Source organism: Geotrypetes seraphini, chromosome 4 (genome assembly GCF_902459505.1).
Source record: "Geotrypetes seraphini chromosome 4, aGeoSer1.1, whole genome shotgun sequence".
Lineage (NCBI taxonomy): Eukaryota > Metazoa > Chordata > Amphibia > Gymnophiona > Dermophiidae > Geotrypetes > Geotrypetes seraphini.
The window spans coordinates 67,448,204-67,472,021 of record NC_047087.1 but is presented as its reverse complement, the minus strand read 5'-3'; the positions used below and the strand labels follow the sequence as shown (position 1 = coordinate 67,472,021).

The 23,818-nt window shown below is 44.0% G+C and overlaps 1 protein-coding gene across 2 annotated transcripts in view; it reads left to right on the top strand.

Annotated features, from left to right (window-relative positions):
* Positions 1-23,494, top strand: part of GABPA (GA binding protein transcription factor subunit alpha) — a 97,482-nt gene extending 73,988 nt beyond the window's left edge. For both annotated transcript variants that reach the window (XM_033942803.1, XM_033942804.1), the window contains exon 10: positions 22,654-23,494. In XM_033942803.1, the coding sequence (XP_033798694.1) occupies positions 22,654-22,882 (229 nt within the window). In that variant the 3' untranslated portion in view covers positions 22,883-23,494. The remainder of the gene's footprint in view (positions 1-22,653) is intronic.
* Positions 23,495-23,818: the final 324 nt, after the last annotated feature.

Below are 23,818 nucleotides of genomic sequence, written 5' to 3'. Positions count from 1 at the left end.
AGGTGATCCTTTTTCTGCATGTGGAAACAAAACTCCATCCTGCCATGTATTCTGTTTTGCTAAAATTGAAACATTATATTTCCTAAAATATGATTTCTGTATCGCTTGATAGAATGGTATAGTCTTTACGAATGGGTTATATACCTCACTGTTGGAGACTGAACACAAACTTGTATATCAGTATAGCTTCCCCTCTTGCAATCCTGTCTTCTCAGTCTCCATTAAAGCAGGTGGTAAGACTAATTTGACTCCCCTCTTAGTACTGTTGGAATTTTGTTTTGGACTCTTGGGTTCCCCTTTTGTACTGGATAGAGCTTAGACAGGTCCTATTTGGGGATCCATCTGACCTTGGAGGTGTTAAACTCTGTAGGTCTCCTGCTGGGTCCCTCCCCCCCACCTTCCTCCACCTCCCCACATTTTTGTAGAGGTGCCTCAGCCAGCGGCTTGGCCCCCTAGTTGGTCAGCCCTCCAGCTTTGAGAACTGTGGTGTCTGTTCTGACTAAATGAAAAAAAAAATCCTGAGGTGTGCCAGTCTAAAGGGCTCAATTCCCTTTAAAACTGCCATTTGTATTGGGGGGGGGAGGGGTTTCTCATCTAACCGGCACTTTTATGACAGCCAGGCCATTTTTCAGCACAAAGAGAACCTTTAAGGGGGAAAAAAATGCTCATTGTACTCCAGACGCGAGGTACTCGTGGCCGGCCTGTGTAATCGTTGTACAGGACGGAGAGGTGGGGTAGTCTCGTTGGCAGCGGTTGCCGGCGGCCAGGGCACCCCACCGCATGTACATCACGAAAGATTCCCTTACTGCCGGAGCAGCTGGGGATTCCTTTTTTGTGTCAGTCGGTTCCTCGGCCTCAGGCTTTTCAGACATGACAGGCCGCAGGAGCTCCGATTTGGGCAGGAACCTTCTCCTTCATTTCTGTTGCCTCAGGCGACCATCCCCTTGTTCTGGAAATACAAGGGCAAGGTATGGCAGGGTCCCCTGCTGGGGCAGCCGGGATTTTTTCCCCCTGAATTTATGTTGGCACTATGTAAAAGTTATGTTCTGGCAGCTGGAGGTTCTTTGTCCACTCCGGGGATCGTGGGGATGGGAGGGGGGGGGTTGCCCTCAGCGTCTTCCCCAGTGCAGCCCCAGACAGTGGCAGTTTTGCTCCCCTCTCCTCCTCTCTCATCCAAGTGCCTAAGGGTTTCTTGAGATGAGGATTTTTGCCCAGAGGTGCAAGATGTTATTGATGAGGTCCTGGACCCTTGGGGAGATTTCCAGGATCCTCTTGGGAGGGTCAGATTATACCAGCGAGGGGTTCGAGCACCTCCCTGCTGATGAAGATACATCAGGTGTGCATTTTTCAGCGGGACAAACTTCATGAACTAAATTTTCAGGTCTCTTCTGTTTTTCACTTTGAAGACACTATGTCGGAGCCTCCGCATATGGTGGACCCCTTGCTGAAGGGGATCCGCTCTGCTTCCCGCTCTTTTCCTATGCATCAGGATATTCGAGATATTATTCTCGCACAGTGGCAGGTGCCGGAAGCTTCCTTTCATTTTGCACACTCCATAGCCCACCTGTATCCCATTCCTGAAGGGGATAGGGACACTCTGAAGTCGCCTGTAGTGAACGCGATGGTCTCGGCCATCTCTAAAAGGCATACCGTACCTGTTGAGGGCAGTGCGGCCTTAAAGGACCCAGAGGAGCGTAAGTGGGAGTCCCTCTGTAAACAAAGTTTTGATGTGATGGCTCTGGCGGTCCAGGCGGCGATGTGTGGTAGGGTAGTGGCTCGGGTGTGTTTTCGCTGGGCCGAGCATCTCCTTGACTGTAAAACTGAGGATTGGAGATTGCTCAAGCGTGAGGTAGCAAAAATTGAATTGGGTGCTTCTTATCTTTCAGTTGCCATGTATGACCTCTTGCGAGCTTCTGCCAAGTCGTTGGCATTTGCAGTGGCAGCTCGCCATACCTTGTGGCTTCGTGCTTGGTTGGCGGATGCGGCATCCAAAGCTAAGTTGACAAAGTTTCCTGGATAGGTTGGTTCAGACTCTCACTGATTCTAAAGTGCCTCGTTTGCCTGAGGATAGGCCTAGGCTGCTGACTCGAGGTGGCGCTGCTCGTGGGTGTGATTTCCGCCATTTCCGCCCTTGTCGAGAGGCTCCTCTTTTCAGCCCCCTGGGCTCTCTAGAAGCAGGTTCTTCCAGTGCATGCTTTCCTTTCATGGGGCCCGTTGGGGTACAGGTAGCGCCCCTGCCAGATCCCCTGCCACCTGTGCTGTCCAATGACTCCTTGCTGGCGCCTGTTTTGGTTCCGGTGGGTGCCCGGTTGAGGGATTTTTATCCAAAGTGGGCAGACATCGCCTCCGATCAGTGGGTTCTGGAGGTGATCCGGGATGACTACGCTATGGAGTTTGCCCATTCATTGCCAGACCGGTTTCTCGCTTCTCCATCGCAGGTGCCGTGGAAGCAGCAGGCCTATTGTTGAATCTCTGTGCGGTGGTTCCAGTTCCCCCCCTCCCCCACAGGAGTGGGGCACAGGTTGGTACTTTTTGACCCATCCTAGATTTGACGGGAGTCGACAGGGCTCTTCACGTGCTTCCTTCCGCATGGAAACTCTGCGTTCTGTGATTCTGGTGGTTCAGCCGGGGGAGTATCTGACCTCTCTAGATCTGACCAAGGCCTATGTACACATTCCTATTCGGGCCTCCCATCATCGCTTCCTGCGCTTTGCGATCTTGGGGCAACACTATCAGTTCTGTGCACTTCCCTTTGGTCTGGCCACGGCTCCGCGGACGTTCACCAAAGTGATGGTGGTTGTTGTGGCGGCGTTGCAAAAAGAGGGCATTCTAGTTCATCCCTACCTGGGCGACTGATTGATTCGAGCAAAGTCCTTCCAGGAGAGCACCTGGGTCACGGCTCGGGTGGTGGAGTTTTTACAGTCACTGGGATGGGTAGTCAACTTTGCCAAGAGTCAGTTGTCTCCTTCTCAGCGCCTGGAGTATCTAGAGCTGTTCGATACCTCCTCGGGGAAGGTCTTCCTTCTGGAGGCCCAGGTAAGCAAATTGCAATCTCAGATTCGCCTGCTTATGGCGTCCTGGTGTCCTCGTGCGCAGGATTTTCTCCAAGTCTTGTGGTCGATGGCAGCTTCCCTCAATGTGGTGAGGTGGTCACGAGCCCACATGCATCCTCATCAGCATGCTCTTCTTCGGATGTGGTAGCCTCAGAGGCACAGTCTAGATCAGGGGTGTCCAACCTGCGGCCTAACAAGAGTTTTGTGCAGCCCAGCTTCTCCCTCCCTCCATCCCTCCCTTCTGTGCCTCCCTCCGGTGGGTAGTTTTCTGGCCGGCTCCCTTGCTACAGTTGTCCGTGGGCGATGTCAGCTCCTCATGCGTGATCTGTGGCTGTGTCAGAAGTGTTCCCTCTGATGTCACGTCAGAGCGAAGGCTTCCGAATCAGCCATGAATCGTGCGCGAGGAGCTGACGCCACCCACGGACAACTGCAACAAGAGAAAACTACCTGCTGGAGAATTAACAAAATGGCTGCCACAGCTCCCTTCAGGCAGATGTGCTGTTTTCAGTTCTGTAGTTGCACTATTGTGCATGTTCTGTGCTGATGTCTTCTAGAAAAAGAAAGTGCGGGGTTTGGGGTTTCTGTTCAGAGAAGGATTATAGTAGGCTAGAATGAAGTTGGAGGTTAACTTCTGTAAAATGAGAATTTTTTTTTTGACTCCATCTCTCTTGTGCTGCAGATTGGGTGTTCATGTATATACTGTGTGGGCACTACAGGTGGTGGGTTTAGGAAGTAATCGGGAGAGCCAGGTAGGTTAGTGATTTATTTCCACACAGCACATGGGGAATCCATCTTTTATCCAGACCCCTATTCAGATCGCCAACGGCCATAAAATAAATATGTCCAGCACAGCCACGGATTGCATGAGAAGCCAGCCACCACCGCCCACAGTTTTCACCAGAAAAACAATTGCAGCATGGGAGCCAGCTAGAAGGGAGGGAGAAGGTCATGTTGGGATGCCAGAGAGAGTGAGCACAAACTTTGGACAAATGATGAAGGAAGGAGGGAGGGCGCACGAGCCATATGATTGAAGAATGGAGGGTGTGAGGGGGAGGGAACAGTAAGGGAGAATTGCGTGTCTGAGAGTGGGAAAGAGATGGTGCACATGGAGAGATGAAGAAAGAGGAGAACTGTTGGGTGGAGGGAGGTGGAGAGAGAGAATTATTGGACATGGTGGTGGGAGAGGAGTGAGGTAGAGATGCATGGGTGGGGAGAGGAGGGGGAGAACATGCTGGGCCAAGGAAGCTTTTTTTTTAAAGTACAGAGGGGGAGGGTTTTTTTTTTTTTTTTTTAAAGTACAGAGGGGGAGGGTATTAAAAGAAGTGCTAGATTAAGTGTGGGGGGAGAGCTTTTGGGGCCAGAAACAGAGGACAGAGAGAGATGGTGGGCAGTGGTCTGAAGGGAGAGAAGTTGGACCTCGGGTGGTGTGGAGGAAGAGGGAAAGAGAGACTTAAAGGGAGAAATGGTAGGCTTGGGGGAGAGAGGCAGGCAGGGGGAGATATGGAGTGGGGGCAGTTGGGAAGAGAAAGGAAGAGAAATTGGATCTGGGGATGGAAAGTAGGTAGAGAGAAATTTTAGGCCTGTGGATGGAAGGCAGAGAGATGCAGCATCTCTCTTTTTTCCCTCCATTTCATTGTTCAACATCAAGGGGGGAGTGAAGAAGAAAAACAGAAAAGAGAGGAAGCAAAATGTTGGACCATGGGGATAGAGGAGGAGAGATGGACCCATTGGAGGGCAGGAGCGAAGAGAGCTGGGATAAGAAAGGGGATGGAAAGAAAGAGACAGGGAGTTATAGCCTGACCAGTGGAGAGAGGGAGGGGGATTCTGAAAGTGGTGAGCCATGTGAATGAGGTCAAAAGGGAGATGACAAGATGAGTGAGAGAGCAGTGAGTACAGTGGTAGAAATGGGGTAATGGGGAGTAGATAGTCTGAAATCAGAGGCTGGGAAAGGAGTGAGATGGGAAATGGGAGAGCTAGGGACTGAGAGAAGATGGAGAATTGAGAGATAGCTGAACATGTAAAAAGAAGGGTGAGAAAGAAGGCAAGACAGAGGCAAAAAAGGTGAGACAGAGGCAAAAAAGAAAAAGTTAAGAAAGCTGAAAGGGAAAAATCAATACGTTGGAGACAAGCATAAGGAGAAAATGGAACGAGAGGAGAAAAAAATGAACAGCAGAAACTTGAAAGAGAATTAGTTGAATATGGACAAAAATCAGAAAGAGAAACTGGGACCAAAATGATGGAAAAACAAAACATCCAGACAACAAGGTAGAAAAAATTGTTTTATTTTGAATTTATTAACTGGAATATGTTAGCTTTGAGATATGTGCATCACAGTTATTTTTGTATTCAGTGGTGTAGTCATATACAGATGATTTAGGGGAGGGACTGGAGCCCAAAATTAGTGGATGGGCACCAAAGTTTCTCCCCACCTGAGTGCAATTTACAAATACTTGAGCTATGGGGATTCTCAAGCCCTGCCACCTGAAGACATCTTACTCCAGTCTGGCAACTCAAAATCTCCAAGCTTTGCAGCCAATGGCAATATCCTCAAGCTGCATGCATGCATGAAAGCCAAGGTTGTGGTAGTGGTGGGGGCAGGGAGGAAGGATGACTGCAGCTCTGCAATATTGCTGCCAGCTGCAGAACTTGGGAAGTTGGAGGGGAGGAGTTGGCCGTCAGTTGATGAGGCTTGGGGATCCCTACTAGCTACAGCAGGGGAGATTTTCATTTTGAGGGAGCCTAAGCTCAAAGTGGGAGACCCAAAAAAGCAGTAATATTTACCCTGACTGAATGATCCTCCACATGCGCCACTGACAGCTGATGCAGCATCCCCACTCTGATGAGGCTCACCGTAGCTGTAATGGGAAAACCAGGAGCGCGCATCCCTGATCATCAGAGTGGGGATGCAGAAGCCTGTGGCTGCTCCCACTAACAGCGGTGCACGTGGAGGATCACTCAGTCAAGGTAAGCATTTCTGTTTTTTTGGGTTTCTCTCCAGTGTCCCTTTAATGAAGGTTTATTATTAGATAGGTATATCTTCTATATTAGTGATTGCAAATTTGGGACCTGCTTAGCCTTTTTTTTTTTTCTCATCAGTTAGTGTTTGTGTGGCCCCCGAAAAATTTTTTCGTTCAGTGTGGCCCAGGGAACCCAAAAGGTTGGACACCCCTGGTCTAGATCATCCTGTTCAGCTTCCGGGCTTGGCTCAGTGCAGACTTCGGTGGTGGCTCCAGACCTCCCATCTTGTACAAGGGGTGAGTCTGGACCAGCCGCAGTGGACGGTGTTGCTTGCGGATTCCAGTCTTCTTGGTTGGGGAGCTCATTGTCTAGGTCACTCAGCTCAGGGCGCCTGGTCCACGGAGGAGGCTTCTTGGTCGATCAGTGTCTTAGAGACCAGAGCCATCCGTCTGGTGCTGTTAGCTTTCCAGTCCTTTCTGATGGGCAATTCAGTCAGGGTTCTTTCGGACAGTGCCACAGTGGTGACCTATGTCAATCTGGGGGGCACCAGGAGCACTTTGGTGGCGCAGGAGGCGGCTCTGCTCATGGTCTGGGCAGAGCCTCACCTTCAAGACATCTCGGCCTCCCACATAGCCGGAGTGGAGAATGTTCAAGCGGACTTCTTAAGTCGTTACGTGCTAGATCCCAGAGAGTGGTGTCTAAAGTCCCGTGGCCTTTCAGTTGATAGTGAAATCTTGGAGTCAGCCCCTCATGGACCTCATGGCCACAAGTGTCAACGCCAAAATGCCCCACTGCTTCAGTCGTTGCAGAGATGGTCAGGCCAAGGGCCTGGATGCTCTGATTTAACCATTGCCAACGGAGGGGCTGTTGCATGTGTACCCTCCGTGGCCATTTGTGGGCAGAGTTCTCCGCATAATTCGGCATCTAGGATGTGTGATTCTGGTTGCTCTGGATTGGCCCCGACAACTGTGGTACGCGGATCTGGTGAGGCATCTGGTGGCAGATCATCTTCCTCTATGTCTCTTGGACGACCTTCTGACTCAGGGTCCCATTCCAATGTTCGATCTGGGTCCCTTCTGTCTTACGGCTTGGCTCTTGAAAGATAAGAAGGGGTGTTCAGATAAAGTGATCTCAACTCTCTTGGGGTCCCGGAGGCTTATGTGAGGGTGTTGGTGTCTATTTGAGGAGTGGTGTAATGTGCGTGGAGTGGTCTCTTTTTCGCGCTTGCAGGATGGCCTGGATGGGGGACTGGTTGGTCTTCTCTCCGGGTTCAGGTTGCGGCCTTGTCAGATTTTCATGGGTTGTTGAAAGGTCAGCATTTGACTGCCATTCCTGATGTGATTCATTTCTTGCGGGTGGCCAAATTGCTTAAGCCTCCCTTATGACCCTCTGTTCCATCTTGGGATCTGACTCTGGTTCTGTCAGTTCTAGTGCGCCTACCTTTTGAGCCTTTCTCTTGTGACAATCCTGCATCCCCGAGGCTTGTCACAAAGAGATATGGAAGGATTTACAAACCCCGATGCAGAAGGACTGACCAAGTCAAGGGCCGGGGGTGTAGGTCAGCTGACTATCCTGTAGACAGTGAGGTAATGGAAGTGGAACAGAAAAGCTGTGACTTCCCTGATACTGTCCTAAAGCCAGGCAGGAAAGTTCTGCCTTGTTACGATCCAGGTCCTGTTAGGCAGAAAGCAAAGCAGCAGGGTGCCTGGAGAGAAACGATTCAGGCAGAGGGAAGAAAACTTTCCCCCCCTGCAGCTAAAGGGGAGTGGTTTCTTCCCACAGCTTAAACTGAAGCTCTGTAGTGAGCTAAGGGGAGCAGCAGGGACGGAGCAGGAAGGACCCAGCAGAGCCCTCGGGACAGGAGCAGTGCAGAGGCACGGAACCCAGCATGAGGCTGAACTGACCTGGAAGCAGCCACTGCTACTTGCTGAGTCTGGGACATGAAGGAGGAACAGGTTGGGAACTCTCCTTTACAATACTGTGTGCCTGAGCCTATGGTAAATGAAGAAAGCAATGCTCCATGTGAAACACATCCTGAGCAAATGGAGATTGCATAAGTGCTGTGAGTTTAAAAGGGGAAAGATTTCTGTAACTTGCTGTTTCTCTGCTGTTCCACTGATAACTAGGAAAAGTTAAAAACTATGATTTATTTTGATGAAGCCCGGAGCACAGCAAATTATGTTTGATTTGAAGAGTGCTTGTTTTGTGTATAAAGTTCATGCCACCGGTGGAACCGGGGTTTCTTGGGGCTGCCGAGGCCAGTGGCCTAATAAAGTCTATAATTTGCATTGAAGCCATTCAGTCTACTGGAGTTTCTGTGGAAGAACCCACACCGTTTAGCCTGGGTGGTAACCTAGGGGTATCCTATGTGAAAGGTTGCCCTACTTCAAAGGGGCTCATGCCAAGGTTCAAGTCCTGTGTCACTGCCTGGCTACCTAAAACCGCTCGGCCAAAGCGCAGGTTGTGACACTCAAAGCAGTCTTCTTGGTGGCCATTACTTCTGCTAGATGTGTTTCTGAGCTTCAGGCTTTCTCTTGTAGGGCTCCCTTCTTAAAGTTTTCTAGGAAGCGGGTTGTCTTGAGGCCTGTTCATTTCAGCCAAAGGTAGTTTCTCCTTTTCATGTCAATCAGGCAGTTGTCCTCCCAGTGTTAGGTAGCTGGGAGGGCTCTTCCAAGTAGAGGCAGTTGCGTACGTTGGATGTCAGTTGGGTCCTTCACTCTTATGTGCAGAGGACCCAGCAGATCAGGAAATCAGATCATCTATTTGTCCTTCTCGTGGGACCTCGTAAAGGGGATGGTGCTTCTAAGGCTACTATTGTGTGCTGGATTAAGGGGACTATTGTTTCCACTTATCTTCTCAAGAAGAAGCCTGTTCCAGTATTTCTTAAGGCTCATTCCACTAGGGGTCAGGCAGCTTCTTGGGCTGAATCTTCTCTGGTGCCTCCAGTGGATATTTGCAAGGCTGCAGTTTGGTCTTCTCTGCATTCCTTTGTAAGACACTATCGTGTGGATGTTCAAGTGCGTCGGGACATGGTATTCGGTGAATGTGTTCTGGTGTCGGTCCTTCGGGGGTCCTGCCCTTAATGGTACTGCTTTGGTACGTCCCATTCGTAAGGACTATACCAGTCTACCAAGCGATACAGAAGGAGAAATTAGGTTCTTACTTGCTAATTTTTTTTCTGTTAGCTTGTAGACTGGTATACTCCCCACCCTATCTGTCTTTGTGTGGTGATTGCGAGTTTTTGCTCACGTGCAGATTTTGTTTTTTCTGCAGGTTCTAGTATTTTTCTAGGGCCAGGAAGAATTAAGCACAGGGCTCAGCTGGCTTAGCTGGTGAGCTGTGGGGATATTTTCTATACCAGGATTAAGTTCTACACATGTTCCAACAATTGTTTACAGATGTTTGTTGTTTTTACATTCCTGTTTGGAGTATATTTTATTTTTTCAGTTGAAGTCTTTCCTAGGTTCTGCTTGGCTATTCGGTTGACTGGATTGCTAGAGGGGAAGCTATACTGATATACAAGTTTGTGCTCAGTCTCCATCTGTTGGTAGCAGTGAGGTATATAACCCATTCGTAAGGACTATAGCAGTCTAGAAGCTAACAGAAAAAAAATTAGCAGGTAAGAACCTAATTTCTCCTTTTTAAACTTTGCTTATTGTTACTAAATATGATAAAAATAATTATCCTAGGACAAACAGGCAGCATATTCTCATATGTTGGTGATGTCATCCATGGAGCCTGGTACAGACAGTGCTAAAGTGTACTATCACGTTAAGCTTTAGAAAGATTTAAGACTGCCCATACCACACATGCATGAGTGCCTTCCCATCAGATGCCGGCTCGTGAGGTCATTTTCCACGGAGTGAAGAAGACTTTATCTAGTCGAGTTTGCCTTTCTGCTTTGTATTTTCAATAATGTCATCATATCTTTTTTGTTAATTGTTTTTATTTTAAATCCTTTACATTTTTAATTAAATTTCTTTATTTTCACCTTTGGGCGGGACAGGGAAATTTGGTGGTGGGGAAAATTAAATGTGTACTCTTTTTATTAGTTAATTATTATTAATTATTTTCCAGTGCTCAACATGACTTCCTATTTTAAGGTTTGACACTTGTGCCAGAATATTTTTACTAAATTTAAGAAGTATCCAATTCTAGAAGGGAATAATTAGATATTTGCCTTCTTTCAAATGGTATAGAGCAGTGGTCCCCAACCCTGTCCTGAAGGACCACCAGCCACTCAGGTTTTCAGGATAGCCCTAATGAATATGCATGGAGCAGATTTGCATGCCTGTCACCTCCATTATATGCAAATCTCTCTCATGCATATTCATTAGGGCTATCACGAAAACCCGACTGGCTGGTGGTCCTCCAGGACAGGGTTGGGGATCACTGGTATAGAGGTTTAAAAAAGGGAAATGCGTTAATGAAGTCATTAGGTTCAACCTAGCCATTTATTTCTGCATGAATTTAAACAACTAACAAAAAAGATAAATATAGCTCATCAGTCATACAAGAAATGGCTCTACAACACCTCTAATAATGTTTTGATCACTAGGTTCCTTCCTAAGGTCTCACTGAGGATATGAAATAGATGCAATCCCCACTTTCAGACCTCTTCCACATAATTTATGGAGAGGTGTTACTGAGTCTTGAAGGAGACCTCTGTGATTGCACTACAGCAAAATAAAAAAGTAGCAGATAAAGATCAAAGTGAGAGCTAGGGCAAAACAGTTTAGGTAAAGTTGCAGGTAATAATTAGCAATGTATTGACTTATCATTTCATAATCACATCAGTCAAATAGTTAAATCTTGTTTCCATAAATTACGTCTGATTCGTTCAATCTCTACATTTCTAGACCTTAAATCTGTTAATATATTAATCCATTCCATGATCATATCTAAAATTGATTATTGTAATTCCCTTCTAATCAACATAACACAAAAAGAAAAAAGACGGCTTCAGATAATCCAAAATACAGCAATAAAACTTATTCATAAAGCGAAAAAATATGATCATGTTACAACCATTAATGATTAAATCACACTGGCTTCCCATTTTCCACCGTATTAATTTTAAGATACTCTTTTTAGTATTCAAAGTTCTAACCTTCAATGAACCACAATTTATGACAAGAATGATTATTCCTTACAATGCCCCTCGCTCTCTTCGATCATCTTCTTTAAATTTATTAACGGTTCCCTCTTTGAAAATCGTTGGCAGAAGAAGAAGTGATATGTTTTCTGTTATGGCTCCTCAATTGGAATTCATTGCCACATTATATCAGAAATGAAAAAGATCTTACCTCTTTTAAAACATTTTTGAAAACTTTTTTGTTTCAAGACGCTTTTAATATTTAATAAGTCTAATTTTGGACCCTTCATATTTTGTAACAGATATTAACCCCCTTCCCTCCCTCTCGTTTTTTCCTTTTTGTGTAATTTTCAATATAAGATGAATTTGTAACTTTTCCCCCCTTTCCCTCTTTAATCATGTCTGTCTTTAATCTGACTGCAATAATGTTAGTCGGTTTATTTAATTTGTATGTTGTCTTTTATACCCAATTATCTGTGAGACCACTAACTAGTGGCTTTTTAAATTGTTCATCGCTTAGAAAGTTTGTATAAGTGATTCATCAAAAGGTAATAAACTTGAAACTATTAAAAATATTTTATTTATATTTGCGTATAATGTCATTTGAAAGCTGCTTGATACAACTTCAATTCTTTATACCCGAGGGGGAGGGGGGGGACACCACTTACGTCAACAGTAAAGTTAGAATAGGGTCATTAAATCCAGTGGCATACCTAGTATATAAGACAGCCAGTGCTGATCATTTTATAACAACCCCCTCCTCTATATAAAAAAGTTATTTCTAGTAATAATCCATGAGTCACACAACAAGGGTGAGCACTAGAACACCAACACACGCATTGTAAAACTAAATAAGCCAGATCCTGTACAGTTGATGCTAACAGAAAACCATGTCCTTTTCTTACACACAGATCACAGATACACCCTCGCCCAATATGGAAAAATCACAAACTAAAAATAGAAATATGTAGACAAAAGTCAAACTGAACTGCCAAGAAACCAGACTCTGCATACAATGCAACACCACAGAAACAGTGACATGTCCCCTAATACTGCCCAAAATATAAAGACAATAGATGTAAATTTGAAAAAATTGCTACATAACAATCACCACTTTACAAATTAACAAATAGAAATAAAACAAATAATGTGAAATAAGAAAATACCATTTTATTGGACTAATCCATTTTTCAATTAGTAGTAATTAACTTTCAGAGGCCAAATCTTTCTTCAGGACAGTACAGTATACTGCTGTTATAGTATCCTGTCATGACCTGAGGAAAGGGGTTTAGTCCCCCCCCCCCAAAATTGCCTTATTTCTATTTCCTATTGATAAACTTTAAGCACTACAGTTACAATACTACTTGATTCTAGTAAAACAACAAAAAAGTTTTCTACCTTTTGTCGTTTCTGCTTTAATCATCTTCTTTTCGCTCTCTTCTTTCTATTCAGCTCTTGTCCTCTCTCCCTTCCATGCATCATCTGTCCTCTCTCTTTGCCTCTTCTACTAAGCCTCTGCCCTCTCTCTCTATCTATCCCTTCCATCTACTGTCTACCCTCTCTGCCCTTTGCATCCACTGTCTACCCTCTCTGCCCTTTCCATCCAGTGTCCACCCTCTCTCTCATATGGCATCTTCCCTCTTTCTATGTCCCTTCAATAAACTGTATATCCTGTGTCTTTTCTCTCCTTTGTACGTGATTCATTTCAGATTTACCCCTTCTCCAATTTTTGTCTCTGCCCCCTCCCCTATGCTGTGGCATCTCTCTCTTCTCCTTTCATTCCCTCCCCCCATGCCTTGACATCTCTCTGCTATCTCTCCCTATCCCTCCTTGCTCTGGCATCTCCTCTCCTTCCTTTCCCCCTGGTCTGGCATTTTATGTCTCCTTAGTTTCCCTTCCCTTCCCTGGCATCTCTCTCCTCTCCTTCCATCTCCCCCTCCTACTCCATTATCTGGCATCTCTTCTCCTTCCTTTCTCTCCCTCCTTACTTCTTTTCACCTGGTCTGGCATCTGTCTCCTTCCCCTCCCCCCATATGCCCTGACATCTCTCTATCCCCCTCCTTGGTCTGATATCTCCTTTCCTTTCCCTCCCTCCCATGGTCTTGGCATCTCTTTCCTCTCCTCTCCCTAGTCTTCCTTCTCCCTCTTTCCCTTTCTCTCCCCAATAGGGTGCAGCAGCAGCATTTCTCTTCCCCATCCCCCCAATTGGGTGAAGCAGCAGAAGCATTTCTCTTCGCCCTCACCTCCAATTGGGTGCAGCAGCATGTCTCTTTCCCCTCCACCCAATTGGGTGCAGCAGCATGTCTCTTCCCCCTCCACCCAATTGGTGCAGCAGCATTTATCTTCCTCCTCCCCCCATTGGATGCAGCAGCATTTTTATCCCCCCTCCCCACCTAATTGGGTGCAGCAGTAGCATTCCTCTTCTCACCCCCCCATCGGCACATTCGTTACAGACAAAGGCAAGTTGTAAGTTTCCCTCCGTCGCTGACCTATCTCCCATAGGTCAGCAACAGAGGGAAGCTTACAACTTGCTGCTCTTGCTTGCTTCAGGCCTTCCTTGTTGCCGGGTCCTGTCTTCACGGAAATAGAAAGTAGGCAGGACTCGACAGCGAGAGAGGCCCAAATTAAGCAAGAGCAGCAAATTGTAAGCTTCCCTCCATGGCTGGCCTATCTCCCGCATGCTCCGGAGGGAGAGAACATAAGAACATAAGCATCGCCTCTGCCGAGTCAGACCACAGGTCCATCATGCCCAGCAATCCGCTCCCGCGGCGGCCCCCCAGGTCAATGACCTGTAAGTGATCTAATGCTCTAAAGCATTTTGTACTGTATAGTAACCCTCTAATTGTACCCTTCAATCCCCTTTTCCTTCAGGAACTCGTCCAATCCCATTTTGAAACCCAAAATCATACTCTGCTCTACCACCTCTTCTGGAAGCGCATTCCAGGTGTCTACCATCCTCTGAGTGAAGAAGAACTTCCTAGCATTTGTTCTGAATCTGTCTCCTTTCAATTTTTTTGAGTGCCCTCTAGTTTTTGTTGTCCCCGCCAGTCTGAAGAATTTGTCCTTCTCTACCCTTCATAATCTTATAAGTTTCTATCATATCCCATCTAAGTCTCCGCTTTTCCAGGGAAAAGAGCCCCAGCTTCTCCAGCCTCTCAGCATATGGAAAGTTTTCCATGCCCTTTATCATTTTTGTTGCTCTTCTCTGGACCCTCTTGAGTATCACCATATCCTTCTTAAGGTACGGCGACCAGTATTGTACGCAGTACTCCAGATGCGGTCGCACCATCGCCCTATACAGCGGGAGGATAACCTCCTTGGTTCTAGTAGTGATACCTTTTTTGATAATGCCCAACATTCTGTTCGCCTTTTTTGAGGCCGCTGCACATTGTGTCGCCGGTTTCATTGTTTTATCCATCAAAACCCCCAAGTCCTTTTCTAGGTTGCCTTCCCCCAATATCATCCCCCCCATCGTGTAGTTGTACATCGGGTTTCCTTTCCCTATGTGCATGACTTTACATTTCTCTACATTGAAGCTCATCTGCCATTTATATGCCCACTCACTCAGTTTGAAGTTCTTTATATTCCTCAACGGATCTAACCTTTCTGGAGAGTTTTGTGTCGTCCGCAAATTTTATAACTTTGCACTTCATCCCTGTTTCCAGGTCATTAATAAATATATTGAACAGCAGTGGTCCCAGCACTGAACCTTACGGGACGCCACTCGTGACCCCTTTCCAGTCAGAATAGTGTCCCTTTACTCCTACCCTCTATTTCCTGTCTGCCAACCTGTTTCTGATCCATCTGTGTATGTCCCCTTCCACCCCGTGGTTCCACAGTTTCCTTAGTAGGCGCTCATGAGGTACCTTGTCAAAGGCTTTCTGGAAGTCCAGGTATACTATGTCTATGGGGTCACCTTTGTCCAGCTGGCAAGCACAGTGGTACCGTTAGAGCCCCAGAGCACGAGTTCAAGTCGCTTGCTGGTGTTTTTTGTTTTAATAAAAATCGGGCAGGAATCTTTCGGCAGCTCATCAGGCTATGCGTTAAGCAGCAGCAGCAGCAAGATTCATGACAGATGACATCCGGGCGGGCATCTAAATTAGCCGGGTGAAGCGCCCGGCTAAAAGGCGCTAGTGAGAACACTGAACTTGGACTTTTCTGCGGTACCAATTCCTAGATCGACGTCAAAATCATCATCAGTGTCACAGGCATCTCTCGAATCGAGTTTCTTGATGCATACCTCCTTGATGCCATCGATGCAGGCTGTCATTTCTGAAGCATTCCTCATGCTTCAACACCCTGATGCACCTATGGTACCAGCTGAGCAGCATATAGTACCGGTGCCTCCTTTTCACGGATTGATCTTCTGAGTGGAATATATTCCCTTTGGTACCAATGAGCATTGACAGTTTCATCAATATCATCACTGGCGTTTCAGCATCGAGTCTCTTGATACATGCCTCTCATTGATGCCATCGTTCATCGATGCATGCTGTTATTTCTGAAGCACACTTCCTCTTGGGGTTACCAATGCTTCAACACCCTGCGACATATATGGTACCAGCTTCATAGCCCTTAGTACCGGTGCAATCACTCACCATATACAGGGGAATTGTATGGTGCACAGCTGGCCATGAGCTTACAATGAATTTGTCCTCAATGCCCCTTTTTCTCTACTCAGTATTAATTAGCATCAGACTCTGCTTGGTACCGAGTCTTGATGTAGGCAATAAACACAGAGCAGGGATGAATCGGTACCAATGCTACATTTTACCTCGGTACCGTTGCTGCTGTTGTAATTTTATTTTCAATGACCGGTACCAGTGCTTCCATTGTTTCCCTCAGTACCAGCCTAGCCTCAGCAATCACTATGGTCAGCAACCTACATGCCGGTTCCTGCTCTCCATAGCTCATCAATGCATACTGATTTCACAACTCTCGTGAGGCATTTTCAGTGCTTGGTCTGGACCATCGAGTACTCTGAACTCCCAATGTTGGACCTTTTCTACTTCTTCTCTGCTGCGCATATTTGCATTGTTAATGCCATTAAGATGACTCTGAAGGATCCACTATGGCTATGGTGTCTTTTAAAGTTGGATCACTTCTACTTATGAACAATCCTGTAAATTAGAGGTATTCCTTCATGGGTGTAGAGCCTGCTAATCATGGAACACTTCTGCTGGTTCTCTCTGCCACTGTAATTCCATACAGGAATCCATAAAGGATGTAGAATTTGTTAAAGATGGATCACCTATTCTAACCATCATGACAACATTGCTTCTCACCATACCAAGCTTCTGAATACAGGGATCCACTCTGGTGTAGAACCCATCACTTTGGGGCCTATCCCGATTATCTCAGATTATTTATTTAAACGTCTGTATGGAACACTGTCAAAGACTTTGCTAAAATCTAAATACATCACATCTAGCGCACTCCCTCTATACAATTCTCTGGTTACCCAGTCAAAGAAATTGATCAGATTTATCTGACAAGACTGAACTCTGAGGACTTTCTTAAAGATCAAACTCCACAAGTGACCCTTGAGGTAAATTCCCACCCGCCCACCCCAAGGTGAAACTTTTTTGGCTTTTCAGCCAACCAGGAACATGGCATTGCTTTGGTAGGATTTTTCTGTTCTTTCTTTTTTCTTCCAGATATAAGTACTTCTGCAGTCACATTATGGCTGGGAAACATCATGTCACTAAAGCTGCTGCTCAGGTTATAGCTTCTGTCTCTGTGCAGACAGAAAATGTTACCCAGGCAGAGGGAGTAGTTCAATGTGCAAGCTGTCTTCAGCTTGAATCCCTCATTAAGGAAGTAAAGGAACTGAGAGAGGAAGTGGCAAGACTGAGAATGAGAGGTACATTGATGAAATAGTTCATGAGTCATTAAAGATTTTACAGCAGTGGGGAAGAAGAATCTGTGCTGAGGGAAGACATCTGGACATTGATTATGGAACCTTGCAAGAACGAGACTGTGACTCCACCCACCCTTGAACTGAAGAACTAGTATGGTGCCCTGGAAATGGAGGAGATGAGACCATCCTAGGGAGAGGAAGGACCAAAGCTTGAAATCCCTAAAATTGCTGGATCCATGACCACTAGGAGGCATAAGGTACTGGTGGTTGGCAATTCCCTTCTGAAAGGTACAGAAGTGTCCATTTGTAGACCAGACATGATTTCCCAGGAGGTATGCTGTCTACCTGGTGCTAAAATTCAAGATGTTACAGAGAGATTGCCAAGACTCATCAATCCTGATGACTATTATGCGATGCTGCTCATCCACATTGGCACTAATGATACTGCCAGGTACTCCTGCAAACGTATCAAAAGTGACTTTGTGGCTCTGTGAGAAAAAGTGAAGCAGTCGGGTACAAAGGTGGTATTCTCATCCATCCTCCCTGTTGAGGGTAAGGGCCAGGTCAGAGAAGCACACATCCTGGAGATGAATGTGTGGCTACATGGATGGTGTTGTCAACAGTGTTTTGGCTTCCTGGACCATGGGATGATTTTCCAAGGGCTTCTAAGCAGGGATGGTATACATCTAACAAAGAAGGGAAGAAGTGTCTTCGGTGGCAGACTGGCTAATCTACGGTAGAGGGCTTTAAACTAGAAGTGATGGGGGCAGGGTGATCAAAGCCACCAGATGAGTTTAAGCCCTCAGGTAAGTAAATCACTGAATACTTCTACATAGATGGGAAAAGGGGGTAATATCTGGAAAGCAGTATATACTAATGCTTGAAGTATGAGAAACAGGATTCTGGATCTAGAAGCAGTGATGGAAGAAGATGAGTTGGATATAGTGGCGATCACAGAGACATGGTTCATGGAGAGCCATGACTGGGATGTAGTTATACCAGGCTAAAATCATTCAGGAAAGACAGGGTAGGCAGAAAATGAGGGGCAGTGGTTAAAGATCATATTAAAGCCACACAATTGCAGGATCAGCAGGGCAAGGAAGAGGCACTGTGGATCAATTAGGAAAGAGGGAATGGTAAATATATTTACATTGGTGTGATATACAGGCCTCCTTCACAAACTGAAGAAGTGGACAGAGATTTAATAGTAGACAGAATATATCTAAAAAAAGTTTTACTAATAGGTAATGTTAACATGCCGAAGATTGATTGGGTATCCCTATTGTGGGGTCTTATAAAAGTAGGGAGATCCTGGATTCTCTATAAGGAGAACTGTTCCAGCAGTTGGTAATGGAACCCACATGGGATGGGGTCATACTGGACTTAGTGCTTACAAATGGGGAAAGTGTTTCTGATGTTACGTGGGTGATCATCTGGCATCCAGTGATCACTCCATAGTATGGTTTAATATTAAGGTGGGTATCGAGAGGGATCGTTCAAAAGTAAAGGTTCTAGACCTTTAAAAAAAACTAACTTTGTTCGGATGGGGGATTACATCACGGAATTGTTGTTTGGATGGGAATATCTGGATTGAGTAGAAATGCAGTAGGCAAAACTGAAAGAAGTTATTCTAAGAACGACAAATCTTTTTGTGAGGCAAGTAAGTAAAAGTAAGAAGAAAAGAAGGCTGTGTTGGTTCTCAAAAGTAGTACCTGAGAAGGTAAGTGTTTGCATTAATTTGCTTACCACAGAAGTCAGACTTACTGGCCTGTAATTCCCTATTTCTTCCTTGCTTCCTTTTTTATGTAGAGGGACCACATCTGCCCTTCTCTAGTCCTCCGGTACCACTCCCTTCCTCTTATTTTTATTTTTTGATGTAGTTAAAATCTCTCCCCCCCCCCCCCCCCCCCCCCCCCCACCCCAGCTCCTTCTGTATCTAACATGTCCAAACTTTGTCTCTGTCTAGGCTACAACCAGACCTATTTTATTTTTATGTTTTATAAATTTTTTATATTGTAAACCAGCCAGATACCTGTGATGATTGGTATACCAAATTATAAATAAACTTGAAAAGGTCAGTCTGCGAGCTGCCAGAATTTCCTTAAGTCCCTTCAACACCCTCGGATGTACACCATCTGGCCCCATCGCTTTGTCTACCTTTAATTTAGCTAGCTCCTCATAAGCACAACCCTCTGAAAATCAGTTGAGGTCTACCACTGCTCTATCCCTATTCGCATTTGTCTTCTGCTGCCCAGCTCCCGACTCTTCAGCCATGAAGACAGAACAGAAATTTATTTGATAAGCAATTCAGCCTTTTCTTTATTAGCTTCTACATATTTCTCCCCTTCACTTTTGAGTCTCACAATGTCACTTTTGCACTTCTTCCTAAAAGTCTTGTCTCCCCATTTTACCGTATCAGCTATTTTTTCTTCCATTTGTATCTTGCTTTCCCGACTACTCGACCAGCCTCTTAACTTTTCCAGATATTTTTGCCTGTCTTCCTCTTTCTGCAATATTCTGTAGTTTATGAAAGTTAATCTCTTATTCCTTACCTTCTCAGCTACTACTTTTGAGAACCAAAGCGACCTTCTTTTCCTCTTACTTTTACTTACTTGCCTAACAAAAAGGTCTGTCGCCCTTACAATAACTCCTTTCAGTTTTGCATACTTCATATCTACTCTTTCCAGATGTTCCCATCCAGACATCAATTCCTTGATGTAATCTCCCATCTGAACAAAGTTAGTTTTTTAAAAGTCTAGAACCTTTACTTTTGAATGAGCCCTCTCTATCTCAATATTAAACTGTACTATGCAGTGATCACCCACTGTAACATCAGAAACACTTTTCCCATTTGTAAGATTAAGTCCAGTATGACCCCATCCCGCATGGGTTCCATTACCAACTGCTGGAACAGTTCTCCTTGCAGAGAATCCAGGATCTTCCTACTTCTAGAAGACCTCGCAATAGGGATACTTTGATCAACATCCAGCCTGATTAAGGAATTAGTACAAATATTAAACAAAATCAATTAAGTCTCATTTCCTTAGACCTGTATCAGGAATTGAAGGGAGTGGAAGGGGAAAAAAAATGAAGAGATCATAAATTGATATTTACTGTGATCATAGTCCACTAAATCATCTTAATAATCCTTATGATAACTTTTTCAAGTCCAGGAAAGCTCTGAATTGTTCTGAAGCACAACAGATATACTTAGTCCTAGTGTATCTCACCAAACATTTACATGATTAGCTTAATATAAATTTTTCATCTTGTGGCCAGAAAAGCGCTCTTGTTTTCTTTTGTATTTTTAGGAATATAAAGATATATCTAGATTCTCTGGCCATAAAACATGGATTGTGAACAATGAAAATAAATTCTTAATTCTGCATTAAGGTTTTGTTCAAAAATAAATGATATACTTAGGATAGATCTTGCTTCTATTCCAGATAAAGATTCTTCTAGTAGAGTTGAAAAATTATTTAAATCCATTTTCTGACCTTAACTGTTTTCCCCTGACAGTTTTTTAGGAAACGTAGTATATTCAATTCAATGGAAAAATAGTTTCAGAAGTAAATTTCAAATTATCAACCAAAAACTTCTTAAATGTATCAGTTGGTGTTACCCTAGGGAATTTAGGAAATTTAACATTTGTGGATTAAGTCTATTATAATTTTCAATTCGCTCAATCTTTGCATAAACCGCTGGTCCTTCACAAAGTTAGCAGATAACCAAGTTTCCAAGTTTACCAAGTTTATTATAAATCTGATGAATCGCTTATTCATAATTTACTAAGCAAATTACAATAAAATATAAAATAAACATACTAATCAACATACAATTTAAAAACAACAACATACAGTTAAAAAAATAGACATACCGACAAAACTAAATACGAGAGGAGTAAGGGGGTAAAGTTACAAAATTGATACTTTTGGAATAAGAAAAGAGCCATAGAGGGAAAAAACATAAGGAAGAGTAACAAATTTTTCTTTCTTTTGTTTTTTCATTTTTAGTAGGGAATCTACTGTGCTATATACATTCCATTAGAGGTTAAAAGCATCTTTAAAAAGAAACGTTTTAAAGTTATTTTTAAAACGGTTAATGTCTTTTTCATCTCTTATATTTTGAGGTAGGGAATTCCAGACTTGGGGGGCCACTATTGAGAACATGTCATGACGTCTTGTGCCAATAACTTTTAAGGAAGGGACTGCCAGAAGCCCTTGGGCCATAGATCGAAGAGAGCGGGGTGTGTTATACGGAATGAGCAATCTATTTATAAATTGCGGTTCACTAGTAGATAGAGTTTTAAATACTAGGAGCAAAATTTTAAAGGTAATGTGATGGTTAATGGGAATCTAATGTGAATCGATCAAGAAAGGAGTTACATGTTCATATTTTTTACCATTGTGTATAAGTTTGACGGCAATGTTTTGAATCATCTGTAGGCGTTTCTTTTCTTTTTGAATAATGTTCATTAGTAACGAATTACAATAGTCGAGCTTGAAGTAACTTAACCTCATCTTGTACTTTGTTTAATTTGAATAGAGGAGTCAGTACATCTTAGAACATCTGATATTTCACCCATTGACTTAGTGACTGTGGTTTCAAGTCTGTCATGCCTTCCAGAGGCTTTCCAAAGTGACCACCATGTTTCCATAGCAGATTCACTGTCAGGCATAGCACCCTCTATCCGAAAGCTTTTCTGGTATAGGCTGCCATATGCACCCCTTGGCTACTGCTGCTGGACATGGAGGAGGATGGGTCACTGAAGGTGAAAGAGATGTATCGAGCCCCATAGTTCTGGATGCTCCTTTTTTCCAATACCATAGCAAGGCAAATCGCTTGTAATTGAGTTTTGATGGCGAAATAGTCCTATCTTTTGCTCAATGGGAAAAAACATTCTGGTCGGTGAGGGAACAGACTGAACAGTTCCCTAACCTATTAGTATGCAGCATTATTAAAGTACGACAAATTGCCAGCAAAAACTTACCAGAGTTGAAGCACTGTCAGCAGCATACCGCTATCTTGGCCACTCCCCCTTTCCCCCTCTTCTACGAAACCGCGCTAGCATTTTTTAGCACAGAGAGCCGTGCTGAATGACCCGCGCCGCTTCCAACGCTCATTGAGTTCCTTTGAGCGTCGGGAGCAGTGCGAGCCATTCAGCACGGCTCCCTGCGCTAAAAACCGCTAGCGCGATTTCATAGAAGAGATGGTTAGTCCCTAAAATATTATTTCTACTGGCAGCAGCAGTTTTACTGCATATTACTAGAGTAAAGCTCCTCAAAAAATGTTTTGAAAATTCAGACGAGGACTGACGTATTGGATATGACCAAAATACTCCTCCACATGTGTCTTGCACTTAGAGGAGTATGGAGGGGGGCGTGTTTTGAAAATTATAAACACACACACCAAATTGGATTTGGAAAAATAAAAATAAATACTGCCTTCATAGATATAGAAACTATACTCTTATGATGTGAGAGATGCATAAAATGATAACCTAATTGAACAGAACAATTTCTTTTTCTCCAAAGGCAAAGCATGCCCATCAAAATGTAAAACAATTGCTAATAAATATAATTTTATTATTTTTTAAAGGTTTGATTTATTATATCGTGCATTATTTGTCATGTTGGATTCTTTATATCTTTGCCACTCTGTTTTATTACCTGTTTTCTCTTGTGCAGGTATTACTATGATGGTGATATGATCTGTAAAGTGCAAGGAAAGAGATTTGTGTACAAATTTGTGTGTGATTTGAAGACTCTTATTGGCTATAGTGCAGCAGAGCTGAACCAGTTGGTCTCAGAGTGTGAACAGAAGAAAATGGCAAAGATGCAGCTGCATGGGCTTGCGCAGCCTGTCACGGCTGTGGCACTTGCTGCTGCTTCTCTCCAGGTGGACAAGGAGAGCTGAGGGCCAGGGTCACCAGCTGGGCTTTTTCATGTGGAGTCAGCAGCTACTGCTTCAAACCCATTACAACCTGCAGTGCTCTTTAATCCTAGTCTCACAAATATGATGCATGATTTTCTACAAGGACTGTCAACAGTACTTTGTTATATTTCATTGTATGCCTATCTACATATTAAAGAGACAAAACTGCTGCTTTTTTCCCAAAATGAAGACTGATGCATTATAACAGACTGCTTAGAGTTCTGGAGAGAAGATGGGTATCAGTATTATACCCATTGGGGAAAAAAAACAAGTCTTAATTGGCTTACTGTAAGATAATGAAATGTCTACCAGAAATGTACAGTTTTGCTAAAAGTTATATTACATTGTGTATGGACTTTTGTTTTCCTTTTCTATTGTTCATAGCCTATAGTGAATGAAACACTGACCCTTGATGCTTTTACAGTAAAGCCATGTTACGGGCTTTAAGGGCACTCAGCTGTAGGCCCATGGACAGAGCTATGAAAATAGAGAGCTGATGCCTTTTGAATGGCATATATGTATCAAATGCTTCATAAAGTTCCTTTTTATAGACACCAAAAAGTACAGTACTGGAGTAAAAAATTTAGGTTAAAATCTTGTCTGTTTAAAATTTTTTAACTGTTAGAGGTGCTATTCATGTCCAATATTATGAAACAAGCACTTTGATGGTTTTACAAATAGGTGTTTTAATATCCCAAATATCATTTATTAAGACTAACACAGTTTTAATTTTCAAGCTTGAATAAGTCGGTATGTATTCTATTTTTTTACTTTTTTGTCAGCTGCTGAAATGTAACTAGAAGCTGTTATGACACTCTTTCCCCAGTCTGACCCCATCTCTTCTCTCCTGGATATGTTAGATTTCCCGTTTAGACTAGTTTTGGTACTCACATACCTCCTCTTTGCTTAACTCAACCA